This window comes from Aplysia californica, unplaced genomic scaffold, assembly GCF_000002075.1.
Source record: "Aplysia californica isolate F4 #8 unplaced genomic scaffold, AplCal3.0 scaffold00729, whole genome shotgun sequence".
Classification (NCBI taxonomy): domain Eukaryota; kingdom Metazoa; phylum Mollusca; class Gastropoda; order Aplysiida; family Aplysiidae; genus Aplysia; species Aplysia californica.
In genome coordinates, this window is record NW_004797999.1 from 252,528 (window position 1) to 268,831 (window position 16,304).

Consider the following 16,304-nt stretch of genomic DNA (forward strand, 5'->3'; position numbering starts at 1 on the left):
AACTGTTTGGGATCCAATGCGGCAAAAATGTCCTGTCCCATTAGGTGCAGTACATTACACTCCAATTCAAAGGTTTCAAACTCCAGACAGATCTGTCCCAGGATGAACTGTCGTAGTGCATTGAGGGCCTAAGAGTTTGAATCTGAAAAGTAACTCATTTTGTCAGCACGCTTCACAAGTGACCACTTCCCATTTTCCCTTTTGGGGTTTTTCTATATTATATTGATACTGTCTAAGAGGACCACCCGTTTACAATGACTGCTTTTCTCCTCATCAATGGATCTTGAATAAGTTTGACTGTGTGTTATTGAGACTGGAGTCCTGCTGGGTTCAAATAAAGAAAGACCAATCTGTAGTGATTATAATGATTTGATGCTTTTGACTATTTATGATATGTATAAATATCTGTATAAATATATCTCTGGTCAATGCGCTTTCAATTTATTTATGTAATCTTTTCATCATTCATATGAAAGCCTTGATTCGTTTTGAATAACATTGCTATTTGACTTAAACTCAACTCTATTTTATTGACCTTACACAATAGGCCTATACTTATAGATCTATTTAATATAAACCTGGAGTGAATGCTTAAACTACAGAGTTTTCTTAATTCTATGATGGTAGGCCTACAGTAAGACTTGACAAGGTGTACTTATTTGAGACTCAAAGAGTTATTGTAGTGCTTTGTAGCTGTGGGGCTCAAGGGAAGCTACCCCTAAACTTGGGACTAAGAAAAATGGTCTTTGTAGTAGCAGAGTATGGGCTAGGTTAGAAGTATTTACTAACAAGGTTTTACTTTATGGAAAAAGCTTTATGTCATTAAGTAACACTAACACGATACTAATGATGAAATTAACATGGTTTTTTAAAAAATTTCCTTGGTGCAAAATCTTCTTTTTCAAAAGCTTTATTGTGCACTCACATTGTATCTTGACCTATCCCTCTCTATTTCTCTCTTTCTGTCTTTTTTCCTCCCACTCTCCCTCTCTCCCTCCCTTCCTCCCTCCCTAAAAAATCTATGCCTCTCTCCACTCCTCCTCTCTCTCCTTCTGTCCCTCTCTTTGTCTCTCTCTTTGTCTCTCTCTTTGTCTCTATCTCTCTCTGTCTCTCTCTCTCTCTCTTACTCTCTGTTTGTCTGACTCTCCCTCCCCCTCCTCTCCCCCCCCCTTTTATCATTTCTCTCCTGCTGGGAAAGGGAAAAATTTGTTGGTCTTTTATGCCTATTGCTCTGATATACTTGGCCATGTTTTTCTTTTTCTTTTTAAGCTCAGGTTTAATTTGCCTTTTCTGGGGTTTTTTTTTTCAGTTTGCCTCTTTCTTGTTTCCTTTTCTTCTCTATATTTTCCATCATTCAAGAGTGATAATTATGATAATAGCTTTAGAAGACCAAGTGATTCTTAAGATTTTATGTCCAAATGGCTGTCAGTCTACCTGGATGTCGTTTTTTAAACTTTGTATATTTTTTTCAGTCTCCTTATGTTGCATGAAGGTTTCTTGAAAGGACGACTGACAAATGATTTTCTCACTGTGATCTGTTTTACGAGGTGATAAGTAAACCACAACCCCTCACATTTATTTTCATTCTTTCACACCTTCACACTCTCTCGGTGTGGGTGTTTGGCGTGTGCTCTGGGGTTGTTTGCTTCTTCTTTCCTATCACACATCTCTAGCGTCCTTATCTCTCCTCTTTCTTTTATATTAATGATACTATCTTGTAATGCCTCAAATCTTCGGCGCTTAATTGACCTAATTGTGTTGCAAGTGCCGTAAAACTCTTGCTAAAACTTTAAACTCCCTTGGTCATTCCAGGTCCTGGTGCAGCCCCTCCGCCTCAGATGGCGCCTCCCCCTTACAGCGGGCCACCGGCAGGTTATGACGGCAGTGCCGCTATGCCGTATGGGATGCCTCCACCCGCTCAGCCCATGCCACCACAGCCTATGCCACCACAGCCTATGCCACCACAGCCTATGCCTCAACCTCCTCCCGCATTTGGTGGACCCGACGGAAGCTATGGTGGTGGTAAGTCCAGTAACCACAGAGATCAGTGCCTGCTAACCTTTTTATAGTAAGCCTCAACTTTTGTCACTTTTAACCCTGTGTGAGCCCTTGCCACCTGTACGCGGTTGGCGCTTAAAACTGCCCATATGCCTAGCCACTGGTACACCTGTGAGCGAGACCCCATCCCCAAAATGGCACACCTAAGACAAAACGGATACGGAAAACAGCGTTCACAACACAAGACATTATTGATTTTTTAAAAGATCTTTCTGAATTAAGTGCTCGTAATGACGAGGAGTACCCTGACTGGGATATGGAAAGTGATTCTGACGATTATATGAATGATAGTAATATATCGCTTAGGAGCTCAGGCAGAGGGGCACGGTAGCCTCAGGGGTCAGGGTTCAAAGGGTTTAGAGGCTAAGATTTCATATATATCGCCCACCCATATATGCATGTCCAAGCTGGGCATGAAATAACATCAATTACATTTGTGATCCCCACCACCCACTAAAATTACCAAATCATCTACTAAAGGGCAATACCACCCAGGATGGCAAATACTGGTACAGTTTTTTTTGTAATCTTCTTCTAATTAGGCTGCATTGTCAAGTCTTATTGTTTTGTTTTTTGTAATTCTTGGCCTTCAAGTGTGAAGGCGTTCAATGGAGGTACCGATTTTCTGAATCTATCGAGATTTCTGGAAGTGTCTAGGTATTGCCATTGTCAATAACTAAACAGTATGATCTCAAAATTTTGAGTCACTGCGTGTGCCTTTCCATGGGTTCCAAAAAAATGTGCAATTCTTTTTTTCATAGCCAATAGGTACCTCTTTCTTTGCCTTCCTTCAGTTGTTTCTGTCTGCCTTTTTTACTCTTTCCCATCCCTAAAAATGGCCATAACTCAAACTGTGTCGATGTACTTCTCTTAACTCAAACTCTAATTCTCTCTGTAGGGCTAGAGAAAGGCGGCATGCCCCCTGGCCCAGGCGTGGATGCGTCCGCCCCGTACCCTCCCCCTGCCGGAGCCCCCATGTACCCTGGGGGTCAGCCGCCGTACCCATCAGGACCTGGCATGTACCCTCCACCGGAGACTAACCCCAGCGCCCCCTACCCACCGGGACCGCCAGGGGCTCCGATGCAAGCATCATGTTAGTATATACAGACTTTCCACATTTATGGCTTTCTTGGTCTAATAATAATAATAATAATAATAATAGATAGCATTTGTATAGCGCATAACCGCGCTCGAAAGCAAGCTCTATGCGCTTTACACTATATTATTACCCCAGCAGACCATAGAACACGCAGAAACATTCTCAGCTTCCCGGGAAGCATGCAGTGCAAGCTGCGGATTTCACGCGCTCAAACACTAACAAACTCACAAGATCTTTCACTGTCTATAGCTGGGTACCCATTCCCACCTGGGTGAAGTGAGGAAAATTCGTGTAAAGTGCCTTTCCCAAGGACACAACGTCAGGTCCCTGACAGGATTCGAACCCACGACCTTACGGTTGCGAGTCCGAGAGCCTAACCACTAGGCCACTGACGCCACTAATGAACGTATATATTGTTTTCTCTTAGAATTTCTTCTGTTTTAAATATCTCATATGTTCCCAACTTTTAAAAACTTGTATTTGAATGATGTCGATGTTTAATATTAGTGTAACTGGCTGTGTACATGTATGTTTCTGAAATTATTCTCGGTGTTGGTGCCACTAGTACTATTTTTCAAAACTTTTAACACCTCACCATGTAGTTCATTGAAAAGTCCTGTCTCAGAAATGGCCCTATTAATCCCAATGAAAGTGTAGGACTCAGTTTTTCAATGTGGTTTGTTGTCTGTTATATCATGGACTTATAAATAACTTGCTGGCTGTGGATGGTTGGTGGGTGCTCAGGTGTGCTTTGCTCATTCTTTCTTATCAATAGGTAGCGTAAACACGGACTCGCGGCCTTCCGAGCGCGTGGTTTTAGTGAAATCTTTTTCAAAGATCACTTTTAACACGAAATATGTAAAATACTGGCTCAAAAAAGGTACTGATGGAAAGATTAGTTTATTTTCTATTAGAATAAAGTAATTAGCTTGGAATTATTTTGCATCAATCCTTCTGTGAAACTCGGAAAGCATGTAACCCCCCACACCGGGAGCTCTCGGTACACTACAGCATAGAGCTGACTCGCTCGCCGCGGGGGCTGGTGCAGTGCCGGCCGGGTCAATGCTTGGTGTTTTTGTTGAAACAACGACAGACCATCATGTTTTAGGTGATAAAATATTGATTTGTAATGATCTCACAGGCTTGAAAAAAATTAGGCTCCATATCTGTTATACTGAGTTATAGTGATTGTACTCTGTTAATGTGGAGATGAATAGTGCACTTGGTTCTCTTTTATTGTCTGTCAAACTTGGGGTTGCAGCCAATTCGCGACTTAACAATATTTTATCAAATTTAAAACAGCTGCGATTCTCTTAAAAATTGACTGAGAGGTAAAAGAATGGTACCAAAATTCTCTGGAGACATAGACCTTTCATATGGAACAGATAGATTTGGCATACAGATATTTTGAAAATTTAGTTTCTGGTACCTACTGTCAAACATCTATTGTCCTTCTTTTTGGTGTTTGTGACTCTTTCATAACACTTTATCTTCTTAAATGACCTAATTGTGTTGCAAATTCTGTGAAAGGCTTACAAAAACAAAAAACAAAAATGGTTTGTTGATTTGCGAGGGGTTGGGATCGGGTGGGGGCTGGACATTTGTATTCCAACTTCATTTCAGGGTGTCCAGCAAGGTCGTAAAGGTCGTAAATGGTAGTAAATTTGCCTTGAAGGTAGTAAACATTTGGTAAACGGTCGTAAATTAGCCTGCATACTGAGTGATGAAGTCAGCAAGACTTTTCAGTGAACCCTGGCCTCAGTACATGACTCCGTTTTTGCCGGTCGCGATTGTGATAATATTCATTCACCTTTTCCCTGTCCCAGAGTACGTTTCACGCGAAAAGGCGGCTATATTGGCAGGCGGAAGTCATGTGACACCGAGGCTCAATCGGGAAAATCAAGATCTACTTTCGCTTTTGTTACCACCCAGAAATTTGCCGGCGATGGACTGATAATGCAACATTTGTGATATGCAGGCTGTACAGTATAAAAACGCTGTGTCACCGTGCAAATAAAATTTAATCATTACTCGGACTCGTCACCGTGCTGTCACTTGTGCGTGTGTGTGTGTGTGGGGTGAAAAGAAAATACAAGCGTCGTCTGATTTTTAGATTGTCGGGTTCGCCATCGTGACCGGTCAGTGAACCTTCGCGCGAGGCACCACAAGATATGGCATCGGTGAGCACAGGCGTTTGTTGGGGTCGCCAAAGTTCATTAAAAACATCTGATCGTTGCAAAGTATAGGACTACGGAATGGGGCAGGGATTATTGATTTTTTTTGTTGAGATACACTGGGAGGGGGGAGGGGCTGAAGGCAACACCAGACGACAAAGACTTGGAAGCAAATTTCAGAATTTCGATTAGTTTAGAGCCTTCTGCAATGCGCGCCTTCATACCTTGTAAGATCCCTACCTTGTAAGCCGTGTTATTGAAATAAAGTGTTCGTGTTTCATTGGTTAGGTGATAGTAAATTAGAACAATATTGTAGCTTTCTGTTCAAGACTGGCAGATTTTTAGTGTCACTGCCTCTTGCCCTCCCACAGTTCTTACACCTCTCACACTGAATAGGTCTACTTGAGCCATTCAAGTTATTGCTCTACTTTTAGTTTGAGCAATAATTTTTGTCTTTCATCTTCGTAATATGACTCCCAGACTGGTTTTTGACAGTAGAAATTTTTGTTCAAGGCCCCTCCGAACACTGAAAACAGGATTCATTTTTAAAAATATATAATAATGAGAGGAAATATTATAACAGACTGAAATACTAAAGTCAAGACGCCAGTGCAACACTGACATGTTGTTTACTGGACATATTTTACATGTGTGTGTGTGTGTGTGTGTTGTTGTTAGATCTATGTAACATGGCCCTGGAAAATGGATGACTCGCTGGAAAATTTAGAAGCCGGTTTGGCTGTCACCCTGTGTGTACATATTAGGTCTAAATGTACCCCTCCCACCACCACCAGGGCACTGCTACTGACAGAAGCGTCTTTAGGCCATTCCCAAAGAGAGGATATTAACATGTTCTTATGCACAGTAGAATTGTAAAAATATGGGCTGATTTATCAATGTCGTGCCCATACTGTGCTGGACCGACATAGGGGAAACTGCTGCTTTTTTTTTGTCCTCTTCTTTACAATCGTCATTTTCCTCTTCTTCTTTTGCATCTTTGTCACTCTTGTGAACTACTATTTCTGGGGTGCCTTGGTAGTGGAAGCTTGATTCCCCGTTTGGACTTCTCTGTTGACATCCACCCCTTGTCGCTCATACATATGACCTATGCAGTTGAGAGCGCCGTAAAAACTTTACTAAAACTAAATCTAGCGGCGAGCAAGCTTGCGAGCGTCTGTCTATTCTTCATTTTGTCGACTGGACTTTGTTGTTTGTTGGTTTCGTTTCATATATTATGTAATAATAATATGTTATTGATGGCGCAAATGAACTCCCTTTTTCAAGGTGGTGTGGGGCTTGATTTGCTGGATAGTAAATTTTTGTTCCAGGTAGTACATTTTTAAAGGAAATATTGCTGGACACCCTGTCATTTGTTTTTGTTTTTTTATTCTCAGGTCCTCCCTACCCGCCCTCAAGCTACGCTTAAAGCATTTCTGAGATGTTGTCTTCAAAAATTGCCAAAGAAGCCCACCTTTCCAACAATAATGGCCCAGTCTTTAGCTTAGTAGCCTGCCTTTGTACTTCATTTGATTTGTGGTTACTGCTTACAGCATTTGAAATTTCCTATTTTGTCTTGCTGTTACATTTCCCTAAGAGTAAAATAATGTTAGATGTTTGGACTTGACTTTTATTGTGATTATTCCCGGGAAAATGTTTTAAGTCTTCGAAAGAAGTGGGCGTATTTAAGCTTATCTAGTTAATTGTTCTTATTTGCAAAAAAATGTAGTGTCTATAGACTTTACTTTTATTTTTAAGTTGGTACAATATAAGAAACTACTCTTTAAAGTGTATTGTACAATGGGCATCTTTTGAGCACCTCTAGTCTGATGAACTATTTGGTTACAAAAGTTTGTAACAGCCCTCTCCTTTATCTTTACTGTACTCTCAGAAAAAACTATTTTTGTACCTTACAAGCCTGAAGGTATTTCTTAGCACGTCATCTATTTTCTTTCTGCACTGGCTTCAGTGTGAAGTTCTATTAATTTATGAGTTTTCTGTCAGGAGCTCAGATGCATGGGTCCTGTAGTGTCTGACGTTCAAGTTTCAAAGGATCAATTTTTTGTTACAGATTGGTCTGATTAGTATCATCTAATAATAAGATACTTAACTGAAAATGTTTTTAGTTTTGTTGCCAGCATTTTTTTCGAGGAGATGATCTGTTGGTTGTAGTCACCAGTGCTTGTGAGCAGGATTTGTGATTGTTGGTGGTCTAAACAGCATTGTTTTCATACTGATAGTTTGTGAAAGGCAAACTGTTTTTGCCGAAGACCCTCTGCCATCTTTTCCTCTAATTTTGGGTCTACTGAAACAAAAGTTGTAACTTTTTGTATAGAGATTTTTTGGGGTTACGTTCTTGGTCATGGTAAAACAAACAAATTTACTCAAAGTGGCAAAATGAATAGACCTGGAGAAGGAATAGTTGTGAAGTACAATGTTCCAGTTCATTGAAGTCAGTATTTTAAGTCGATTTTTATGTCTTTTGGGGTTTTTTATTTTGCTTTTTGTGTCTAGTTGCAGTTTGTGCTTCTTGCTTATTTCTCACTGTCATTGAACTGTACACTTTTGCAATAAGAGAAGGAATGGAGGAGTGGCTTATGAAGATTTTCATGCAGCTGTTTGTTGATTTTGTTGGGGGGTTTTTATGAGTCATTTTTGTTAACACAATTTTTAGGTGTATATTCTATGTCTATGTCACATTTGATATCCCAAAGTATTTCAGTACAAATGGTTGTATTTTTGTTTTTTGGAGTAAGTACTTGACTGAAAACTATACTCATATCAATTCCTTTCACACAGTAAAATATTTACATTTTGTCATGTGCTCACTATCACAACAGATACATTAACACAAGCACATTTATATTCAAACATGTACATGTACACACATGTGCTCATATACTTGAATTTGGATATGTTTTGTGATTAATGAAGAGCACTATTCTGCTTCCTCGAATAATAGGTAGGTGGTTGATGGGTGCTCTAGTGCGGTTTCCTCCTCTCCTATCAAACATCTATCGCCCTCATCTTTCCTCCCCTGTTTTGTGTTTGTTTCCGGTACTCCCTTGTAACACCTCTAATCTTCGGAATTGATACCTAATTGTGTTGCAAGTGCAGTATAACTCTTACTAAAACATAATACAAAGCTTGAATGAAGTAAAGTTTTTGTTATGGTTAAATATCCCTACTTGCTTTCAAATTTCTTAATGAATTCCTTTCCATTAGCGAAAAGACTCTCAACTAGTTTTGAATGGTACCTTTGAAAATGTTGTATGACTGCTTGAAAAGGGGAGATACCGTACTCCATTCCAGGTGCCCATTATTAGGATATCATGTATTGTATCAAAATCACTCCCACTGTGGAGTGAAGAACCCACAGTTTGACTACCTCTGAGTCTTGTAAGAGAATGTGAAGAAGGAAGAAGGAAAAGTTGATAGTTGAGATTGCATTTCATGAATGGCTGGATATTATTTACTCAATACACATACTTATTCTCAGCCGTGCTTTTCACTGCTTTTTAAAATGTTCTATCGTGTTGTTGGTTCGAAGAGAGTCTCTTGTCTATGAGGTCTCTTTCTTTTTATGGCTGTGCTACATGTGTATATTTCGATTTTCTCCCAGTATTTCATTTTACCCTTTTTTTAAATGTAACCTCCCAAGAATTGTTATGGTTTATTTCTACTTTGAAAGATATTTCATGGTTTTCGTTTTAATTTTATACTTTGTGAAATGTTACTACCCAAGAACTGTTATTGTTATTTCTACTTTGAAAGACATGTCATATAAAGCACTTTGACTGTAATGTAAGTCACCTACTGTTTAATGATATTATATTATATTCTTATATATGGAGCAAAATTTCTCCTCTCGGCTTTATTGCTTGGCTCACTATGTTATGGTCAGAATTTGTGTCAGTTGACCTGTATCATGTCAAGAGGTAGGGAAAACATTTCTGGTCAGGGAGACAGCTGCAGGTTGTACAAGATTTCCTAACATTAACAAGGAAAGGCAAGTCCTTTTTAAAAAATATTTTTTCAGACAAGGATTTATTTTTGTACTGTTCTTCTGTTTGCTCATGTAGTAGGCATTGATTATTATGAGACCTGATATATTGGTTGAGTTGACCACTTTCTTTTTCTAGGGTTTGAATGACACTGTCTGATTGTTTGACAAATTGTAGTTGTATCCTCTACTCATTGATTAAATGACTTTTTCAAGGATTTGAGTCGTTCTGGATACATTCATAGTTGCTCACTCCTCTGCTTCTTGAAAAAGTGTCATGAATATGCCTGAATAACTGTAGCCTGTCTCTCTTGATTTCCTGAAGGTGGCATTCCCCCTCTCTCCCCCACCCCCCTTGAGCTTTGAATGTTCACCAATATTTACTCCACTCCCCCATGGCCTCACTGTATGCTCACCTTCTTCTTGTCTCTCATGGTTGGAACGAGAAAGTGTACTAAGTAATCGTTTTGTTGACTGTATAAGCCTAAGCGTTTTAATCTCTTGGACAGAGGAGCTTGTTTGTGCAAATGTGTAATGTTGATTTGAAGGTAAGGCCATGATATAATCATTTAAGGTTTTCATTGTCTTTTCACTTTCCTGAAGTGTATGTGAGGCATCATGGTGAAATCAGGTGCTCGTCAAAATAACGAAAGCAGAGAAATAGGCATTTTTCCGCCAGTTTGGAAATTTTTATCGAATTTTTATTTTTTTAGCTTAACCTCCTTTATGTCCAAATAAAAACACATTTCCGTGTGAATTTTACTGAAAAACATTCATTAACGGCCCAAAATATGTAACTCTTCAGTTTTCAAGGACTCTCAAGCTATAGAAGTTACCAAACACTGGCTGCCATTTTCTCGCAAATTAAATTGCTACACCACTGAAACCAAGCTACCCCCATCTCCTTCAATTGCAGATGTCTCGACTCATGTTCAAGATAGTGATGGGTATTTTTTCATAGAAAGCAAGGCATATGATTAAGCTATCAAATGATAACAATAACTCCACATGCCCAAATACTGAGAAGCGCCCGATTCCACCACATCATGACACATATGAGTCACGTCACAGAAAGAGGAAATTCCCCCCTGTCCCTAGTGCTCTTAATCTTAAACTGTCAGTACTATGCTACGTCCCCCCTGTCCCTAGTGCTCTTAATCTTAAACTGTCAGAACTATGCTACGTCAGTATGGGTCTTTTTCACACTTCCCTTATCTTTTCCATTTTTGAATTGATGAAGTTGGCAGCTTTTTTTTTTTTTCAGAATACTTGTTTCATTTGTGTGAAAGGTTTAACAACTTTTACTTTTTAACCCCTTTGTTTATATAATATGTTGTACTTGGTATGTCATGAAAATGAGCAATTTTTAGCTTTGTGCAGTACCATGGTCATCAAGTTCAAGGAAATTTGTAAAATTTTCCATCCTGGTTGCCCATATGACATCATGTGTACGTCCGGCTAATCACTTGGCTCTTATTCTTCTGTATGGAGTTTTAATTACAAACACTGCATGGATTCGTAATCGGGAATTAAAAAACTCGTATATCGGTACCAAATTTGCTAGCATTACTCTACTGCTAGGCTTGCAAGGTATTAATAGACCCTGATCTAGTCTTGCAGACGGACGTGTGCTCTCGCAAACTGTAAACACCAAAATGACTTTAAAAAAGCAGAAAATTTCACTTTTTTTACTTGGATTTTCAAGTTATTCTACATAATGAGCAAGATTGGGAGAATAGGCAATGAGAGAAGTGAGAAAAGTGACATTATCAAAGACCCAGGGTCCAAAATTAAGTCACGAGTGGGCTAGATCTAGACCACGAGTCCATTAGCACTGAGACATGAGACTGCTGCCTTGGGTAATGAGCTTATCTGAAAATTAGTGCTGACAGTAGGAACACATACCCCTTGGTAACGAAAGGGTTAAAATATGGTAGGCCTCAGAGTATGAATGAGAAATTGAAACCTTATACCTATTGCAAGTACATAGTATAGTATATTTTTACAATATTGATTAAGTATTAGGCTACATAGTCGATAGGGCAGTTTTGAAAAAAAATCTATATGGTTAATAGTCATTTTAATGGTATACAGTTGCTTGATTTTAATTCCTTTAGGTTTGTTGCAACCTGTGTGGCCTGCTTTTTTCCGTAGTTTTTACTTACCACATGTGCTTCTAGCATGTGTATGATTTGATGTAAAAGAAGTTAGTTTTAGTGATTAGAATGTTTTGAAATATGTGATATTCATCTATGTCCATGCAGTTTATTGTATCCTCCTCTCTTTCGTTTGCTTGGGGGTTTTTTATTGACCTGCACTGTTCTGGTCTATCACATTTTTATATAATAATACGAAAGCAATTTTTGAATTACATGAATTTCTGTTTTTAAAACATTTTGTAATGGTGTGACTTTTTTCTCTCCCTTATTTTGATTCTTTTTGGGAGGGTATGTGTCACAATGAGATGGAATCAGGCGTTCGTCAATTTTCGGGCGTATACAGTTATTTATATTTGGTTAGATTAAAGCGTGTTCATTTGTCTTGCTTTTTATGGAAATCCCCCCCCCCCCCAACTATCTTGAATAGAAGTCGAGATGTTTGTTATTGAAGGAGGCGGGGGTCACCTGGTGTCAGAGGTAAAATTACTTAGAAAATGGTTTGGCTACTTCCAAAGCTTGAGTGTTCTGGAAACTACAAATTAAAATTTTTTGTGCCTTTGAATGTTTTTCAATAAATTCCATACAGAAATGTATTTTTTAATGAACATAAAAGATGTTGAGCCAAAAAAATTTACATTCTGCTCAATGGCCGTAAAATGCTTTCTTTAATTATTTTGACTAGGGTCTGGTTTTACCATGATGCCTCACATATGATAATTCTCTAAATCTAATGTGTTCTTATTTGTAGCAACAGTTAACTTTCTTTTTGCATATATATTTACAAAATGTTTGCCATACAATTGAAGTAAATCGCCAGTAAATAATCTTTCATGTTTTTTACTGCAGTCTCTTCAATTAAAATGCTGTGCTCATATTTGTCTAATGTCTAGTGGACAGGAACTATATTTGAAACTGCTCATTTTTTGTTAAACTTTTCTATCTTTTCCTAAGTAATATTCTTACTTGATCTATTCTAGTCTGTAACTAATCATTCTTAATATTTTTCTAAGGCTTGCCTTGATGTTATTGTTAAACTATGAGGTGGTAGAGTCAGCTAATAGCTGGATGGGTTAGTAGAAATGTTTTTCTGTCTTGTGTTGTTCATTCTGTGAGTTATATGTCCTTTGGCATTGAACACTGGGAAGATAAGTCAGTTCACTCTATCTGTAATAGTAATGTGTGGCACTAATGTGTGAGTTTTTGACTTCACGAAATGGCAAACAGTGTGTGGTAGTTACAGAAAAATGTTGTTTTGTACATAACTTTTGCTTGAGTCTGGATTACTGAAATTGGTACCTCATTACACAATGTCTGAAACTGAGTTAATTTTTTTTGGATTCTTCAATGCTGTTTTGTAGAAGTGGTTAAGTGCCCCCCATATAGTTCAGTCCTCTTTTTTATCTTTTATTATTCCGTTAAGTTTTGTATTTGTTTCCCTTTCCCTTTATGACTATGGTTAGATTGATGTGCTTCTCTTTACTTGAGAACATAAGATATTTCAATTCGTTATTCATTTGGTTTCTCTGGAGGGCAAAGGTCCCAGAGCTGCTTTGTTGGAGAACAGCAGTAATATACGTCAGCTATTTGCTTCAGCACATGAATTTTCTTTTGTTGTGGTTCCAACTTTACAAGCTACATTCATGCTTAAAATTCTTATAACACAATACTGTGATTGGCTAAATTTTTTAATGTTTTAAACTGATTTTTTTTCATAATTTATATTATATATACAGGGGTTTTCTTGATGTTTGCAGTACATAAGTATAGACATACTCATAATTTAGCATTCCGTGTGCAGATTATTTAGTTTCAAAGATATATTTTAAGCTTTTGAGCCTTGAAAGTTTCATTAGGGTTTTTTTTCACCCTGGCCATTTGACATATATCTATGTGTCACGACGTGGTGGAATCAGGCGCTCGTCAATTTTTGGGCGTGTGGGGTTATTAGTATCATTTTAAGGCCTGTTCATTTGCCTTCCTATTAATGAATAAAATATCCATCCATGTTGAATTGAAGTCGAAATATTTGAGATTGAAGGAGGTCAGGGTCGCCTGGTTTCAGAGGTAAAAAGGAGTGAGAAAATGGCCGCCAAAGTTTGGTAACTTCCATAGCCCGAGAGTCCTTGGAAATAAATTAATATTTTTTGTGCCTTTAATCAATGTTTTTCTGTAAAATCCATACAAAAAATGTGTTTTTAAATGGACATAAAAGGTATTGAGCCAAAAAAAGAAAATTAGAAAAAAAATTCCACATATGCTAAAAAAAATGCAGATTTTTAAAATTTCTTTATTTTGACGAGCGGCTGATTTCACCACGATGCCTCACATATTTTCTTTGGCTGGAAGGAAAGGGGCCTGTCAGACCCCATACAAGAGTTTCTGAATCTGCTTACACAGGAAGAATAGTGTTTTTTTCTAGTCATTTGCTACCTCAGAATGACAAACATCTGACATTTTTGGCCATTTTGAGTTATTCGAGGAAACTTGGCATTGAAACTCAAAATCTTAGTTATCAAAATTCTCAGAAAAACTTTATAGTTCTGAGGTAGCGCATTGTTAAGATACTAATCAAATCTCAGGTGGTCTAAATAGCTTTACAAGGTATTCCTAGTACTAGTAATCCTGGAGGAGAGGTGGGAAGCATGTTGGGTTTGTCTTCTGGATATATTTATTGAAAATCGTTTTGGGTATGTCCCATTTCAGTCGTTCAGATCAGGATTTGAAAATAAATAAATAAGAGGCCTGAGTCCTTGCTGGTGAAGGTCACAATGTCTTTTATTGGATGTTTTTGGCCTTTCTGTTACTGCTTTACTTAACTTTTAGATCAGGGTCAGTGAGTTGTGTGGACAGGCTTTCCCAGAGCGCTCAGGATTTCTGTTGTGAAACATATTGTAAGGGGACATTTTTTGGCTTTGGGTGCAGCCTTTTGTTTTGATACGATTCACTTTTCTTTAACAGTTTGTTACCAGCACTTTTGATTTTTTTAGCTTTTATCAAACAATTTTAGGTTTGTGATATTTTTATACTCTTTACGTAGGATTTTAATAGTTGTGAAGTGCATAGAGCATGCTGTAGACCATGGCTATGCGCTATATAAATGAATTTATTGTTATTGTTGTTCTCATCATCATTATTATTATTAATATTATGAAAGTTCTTTACTTGGAAAATGATTTACATACTTTTGTTCTTTTACTTAGTTTATATTTATATGTAGTGTATGTTGATTCGGAAGGGAAAAAAGTGTTTTTATTTATAGATATACTCGTATAGAAAAAAAAAGAAAGTGTAGATTGATTTTGTTTTTCATCTGTGGCATTCAATTTAATTTCGGTCTATTTTCTTTCTGTTTGTGTTTGTGGTTTTTTTTTGGGGGGAGGGTTGGCCTGTGTTTTACTCTGCACAAACTTCTGAGTGTATGTTGAGTATATGATGCAATATTGATGTATATATATATATATATTAAACGTGTTTTTTTCAATGTCATAATTGTTAAGCTCTCAAGTATTTTCTTCAAGGAAATGTAAACACCAGCACTTGTAATAGTAATAATGGGCTTGTTACAGGTTGTTTGTGTGCTTGAATTGACATCGAGACAGTAACAGTCATGTAGTGTTGCGAAAGAGTAAGACAGACAGAAGTAACAAACGGAAAGAAAAAAAAAGTCGAATTTACTGATAGTGTCCTTCTACTGCTTGTGGATTCATTGAACGTAGTCTCTCTCTTTTATGTCTAAATTTGTCTCCCCCTCTCCCTCTTTCTGTTTCTCTCTTTTAATCTCTCTCTCTCTCTCTCTCTCTCTCTCTCTCTCTCTCTGTGGAAATCTGTCTCTCCTCCCCCTCCATTCCCCCTCTCTCTCTCTCTCTCACTGTGTTTTTGTGTGTGTGTGAGTGTGTTTGTGTAAACTAAAAGAGAGACATAGACATACCATCTTCAGAACAACACTTTGCCAGCCACTGTAACATTGGAACAATATTTGTGTTCATCTAGGTCTGACCGACAAGTTCCAGCTGTTTTCCCCTCTACACTCTCGGTTATAATACAGTGGAACCCGAATTCAACGAGGTCGCCGGGCCTGACCTAAAATTTTGTTGAATCTGAGTGTTCGTCATAGCAAACATGAGGTTTTGTGTAAATAATTACAGGCACTGAGCTAGTAATAATGTGTAAAGAGAAGTAGCAAGTAGTGCCTGAAATGCCTGCATATTATAAGTTGTGTAAAAAAAGACAGATTCGTTCAAATAAATGCACGCCTGTGTCATCTCGAAGTTGTGTTGCTGTGTAGAGCCTAGCATATGACAACTTTTGGTTCCATTTCCGGGGCACAATTCATTGCGTAGATCTACGTCAAGACTAGCTTATCATTGTAATAATGATCAGTCGCCGAGGGGAAAATAAAGACTGTGGCGTGTTTGTATCTGCGACGTTCAATGCCCGGACTGCTGGTGCCCACTCCCCCCCCCCCCCCCAAAACACGCACACACAGTCACACGCGTGCAGGTCGCCCATCTGACCCTGGCACATGCAAGAGTAGACACGTGCGCGTGCCAATAGCGCATGTGTTGGTATGAAAAAAGGCCAGATTGGTCGCATGCAATCGGCTAAGTGAATAATAGTACACGATGCAGATGCAATGGAAGGTTTCCGGGAATAGATAAAGTTCGTTGTGGGAGAAAAATAAGCGAAGCCGCGTCTGCGGGGGCTGTTCACCCTGGAGGAAGCGACCTCGTTTAATCCGTGCTCGCTGATTTAAGTGCTTGTTGAATCCGGGTTATTTTTATTGATTTTAAAGAAGGAAAAAAACGGGGAATCTA

General features: G+C 38.4%; 1 protein-coding gene across 2 annotated transcripts in view; it reads left to right on the top strand.

Annotated features, from left to right (window-relative positions):
• The window catches only part of LOC101858520 (single-stranded DNA-binding protein 3), a 34,540-nt gene extending 22,821 nt beyond the window's left edge, over positions 1 to 11,719 (top strand). For both annotated transcript variants that reach the window (XM_005108872.3, XM_005108873.3), the window contains 3 exons: positions 1,813 to 2,022; positions 2,957 to 3,151; positions 6,726 to 11,719. In XM_005108872.3, the coding sequence (XP_005108929.1) occupies positions 1,813 to 2,022; positions 2,957 to 3,151; positions 6,726 to 6,757 (437 nt within the window). In that variant the 3' untranslated portion in view covers positions 6,758 to 11,719. The remainder of the gene's footprint in view (positions 1 to 1,812; positions 2,023 to 2,956; positions 3,152 to 6,725) is intronic.
• Positions 11,720 to 16,304: the final 4,585 nt, after the last annotated feature.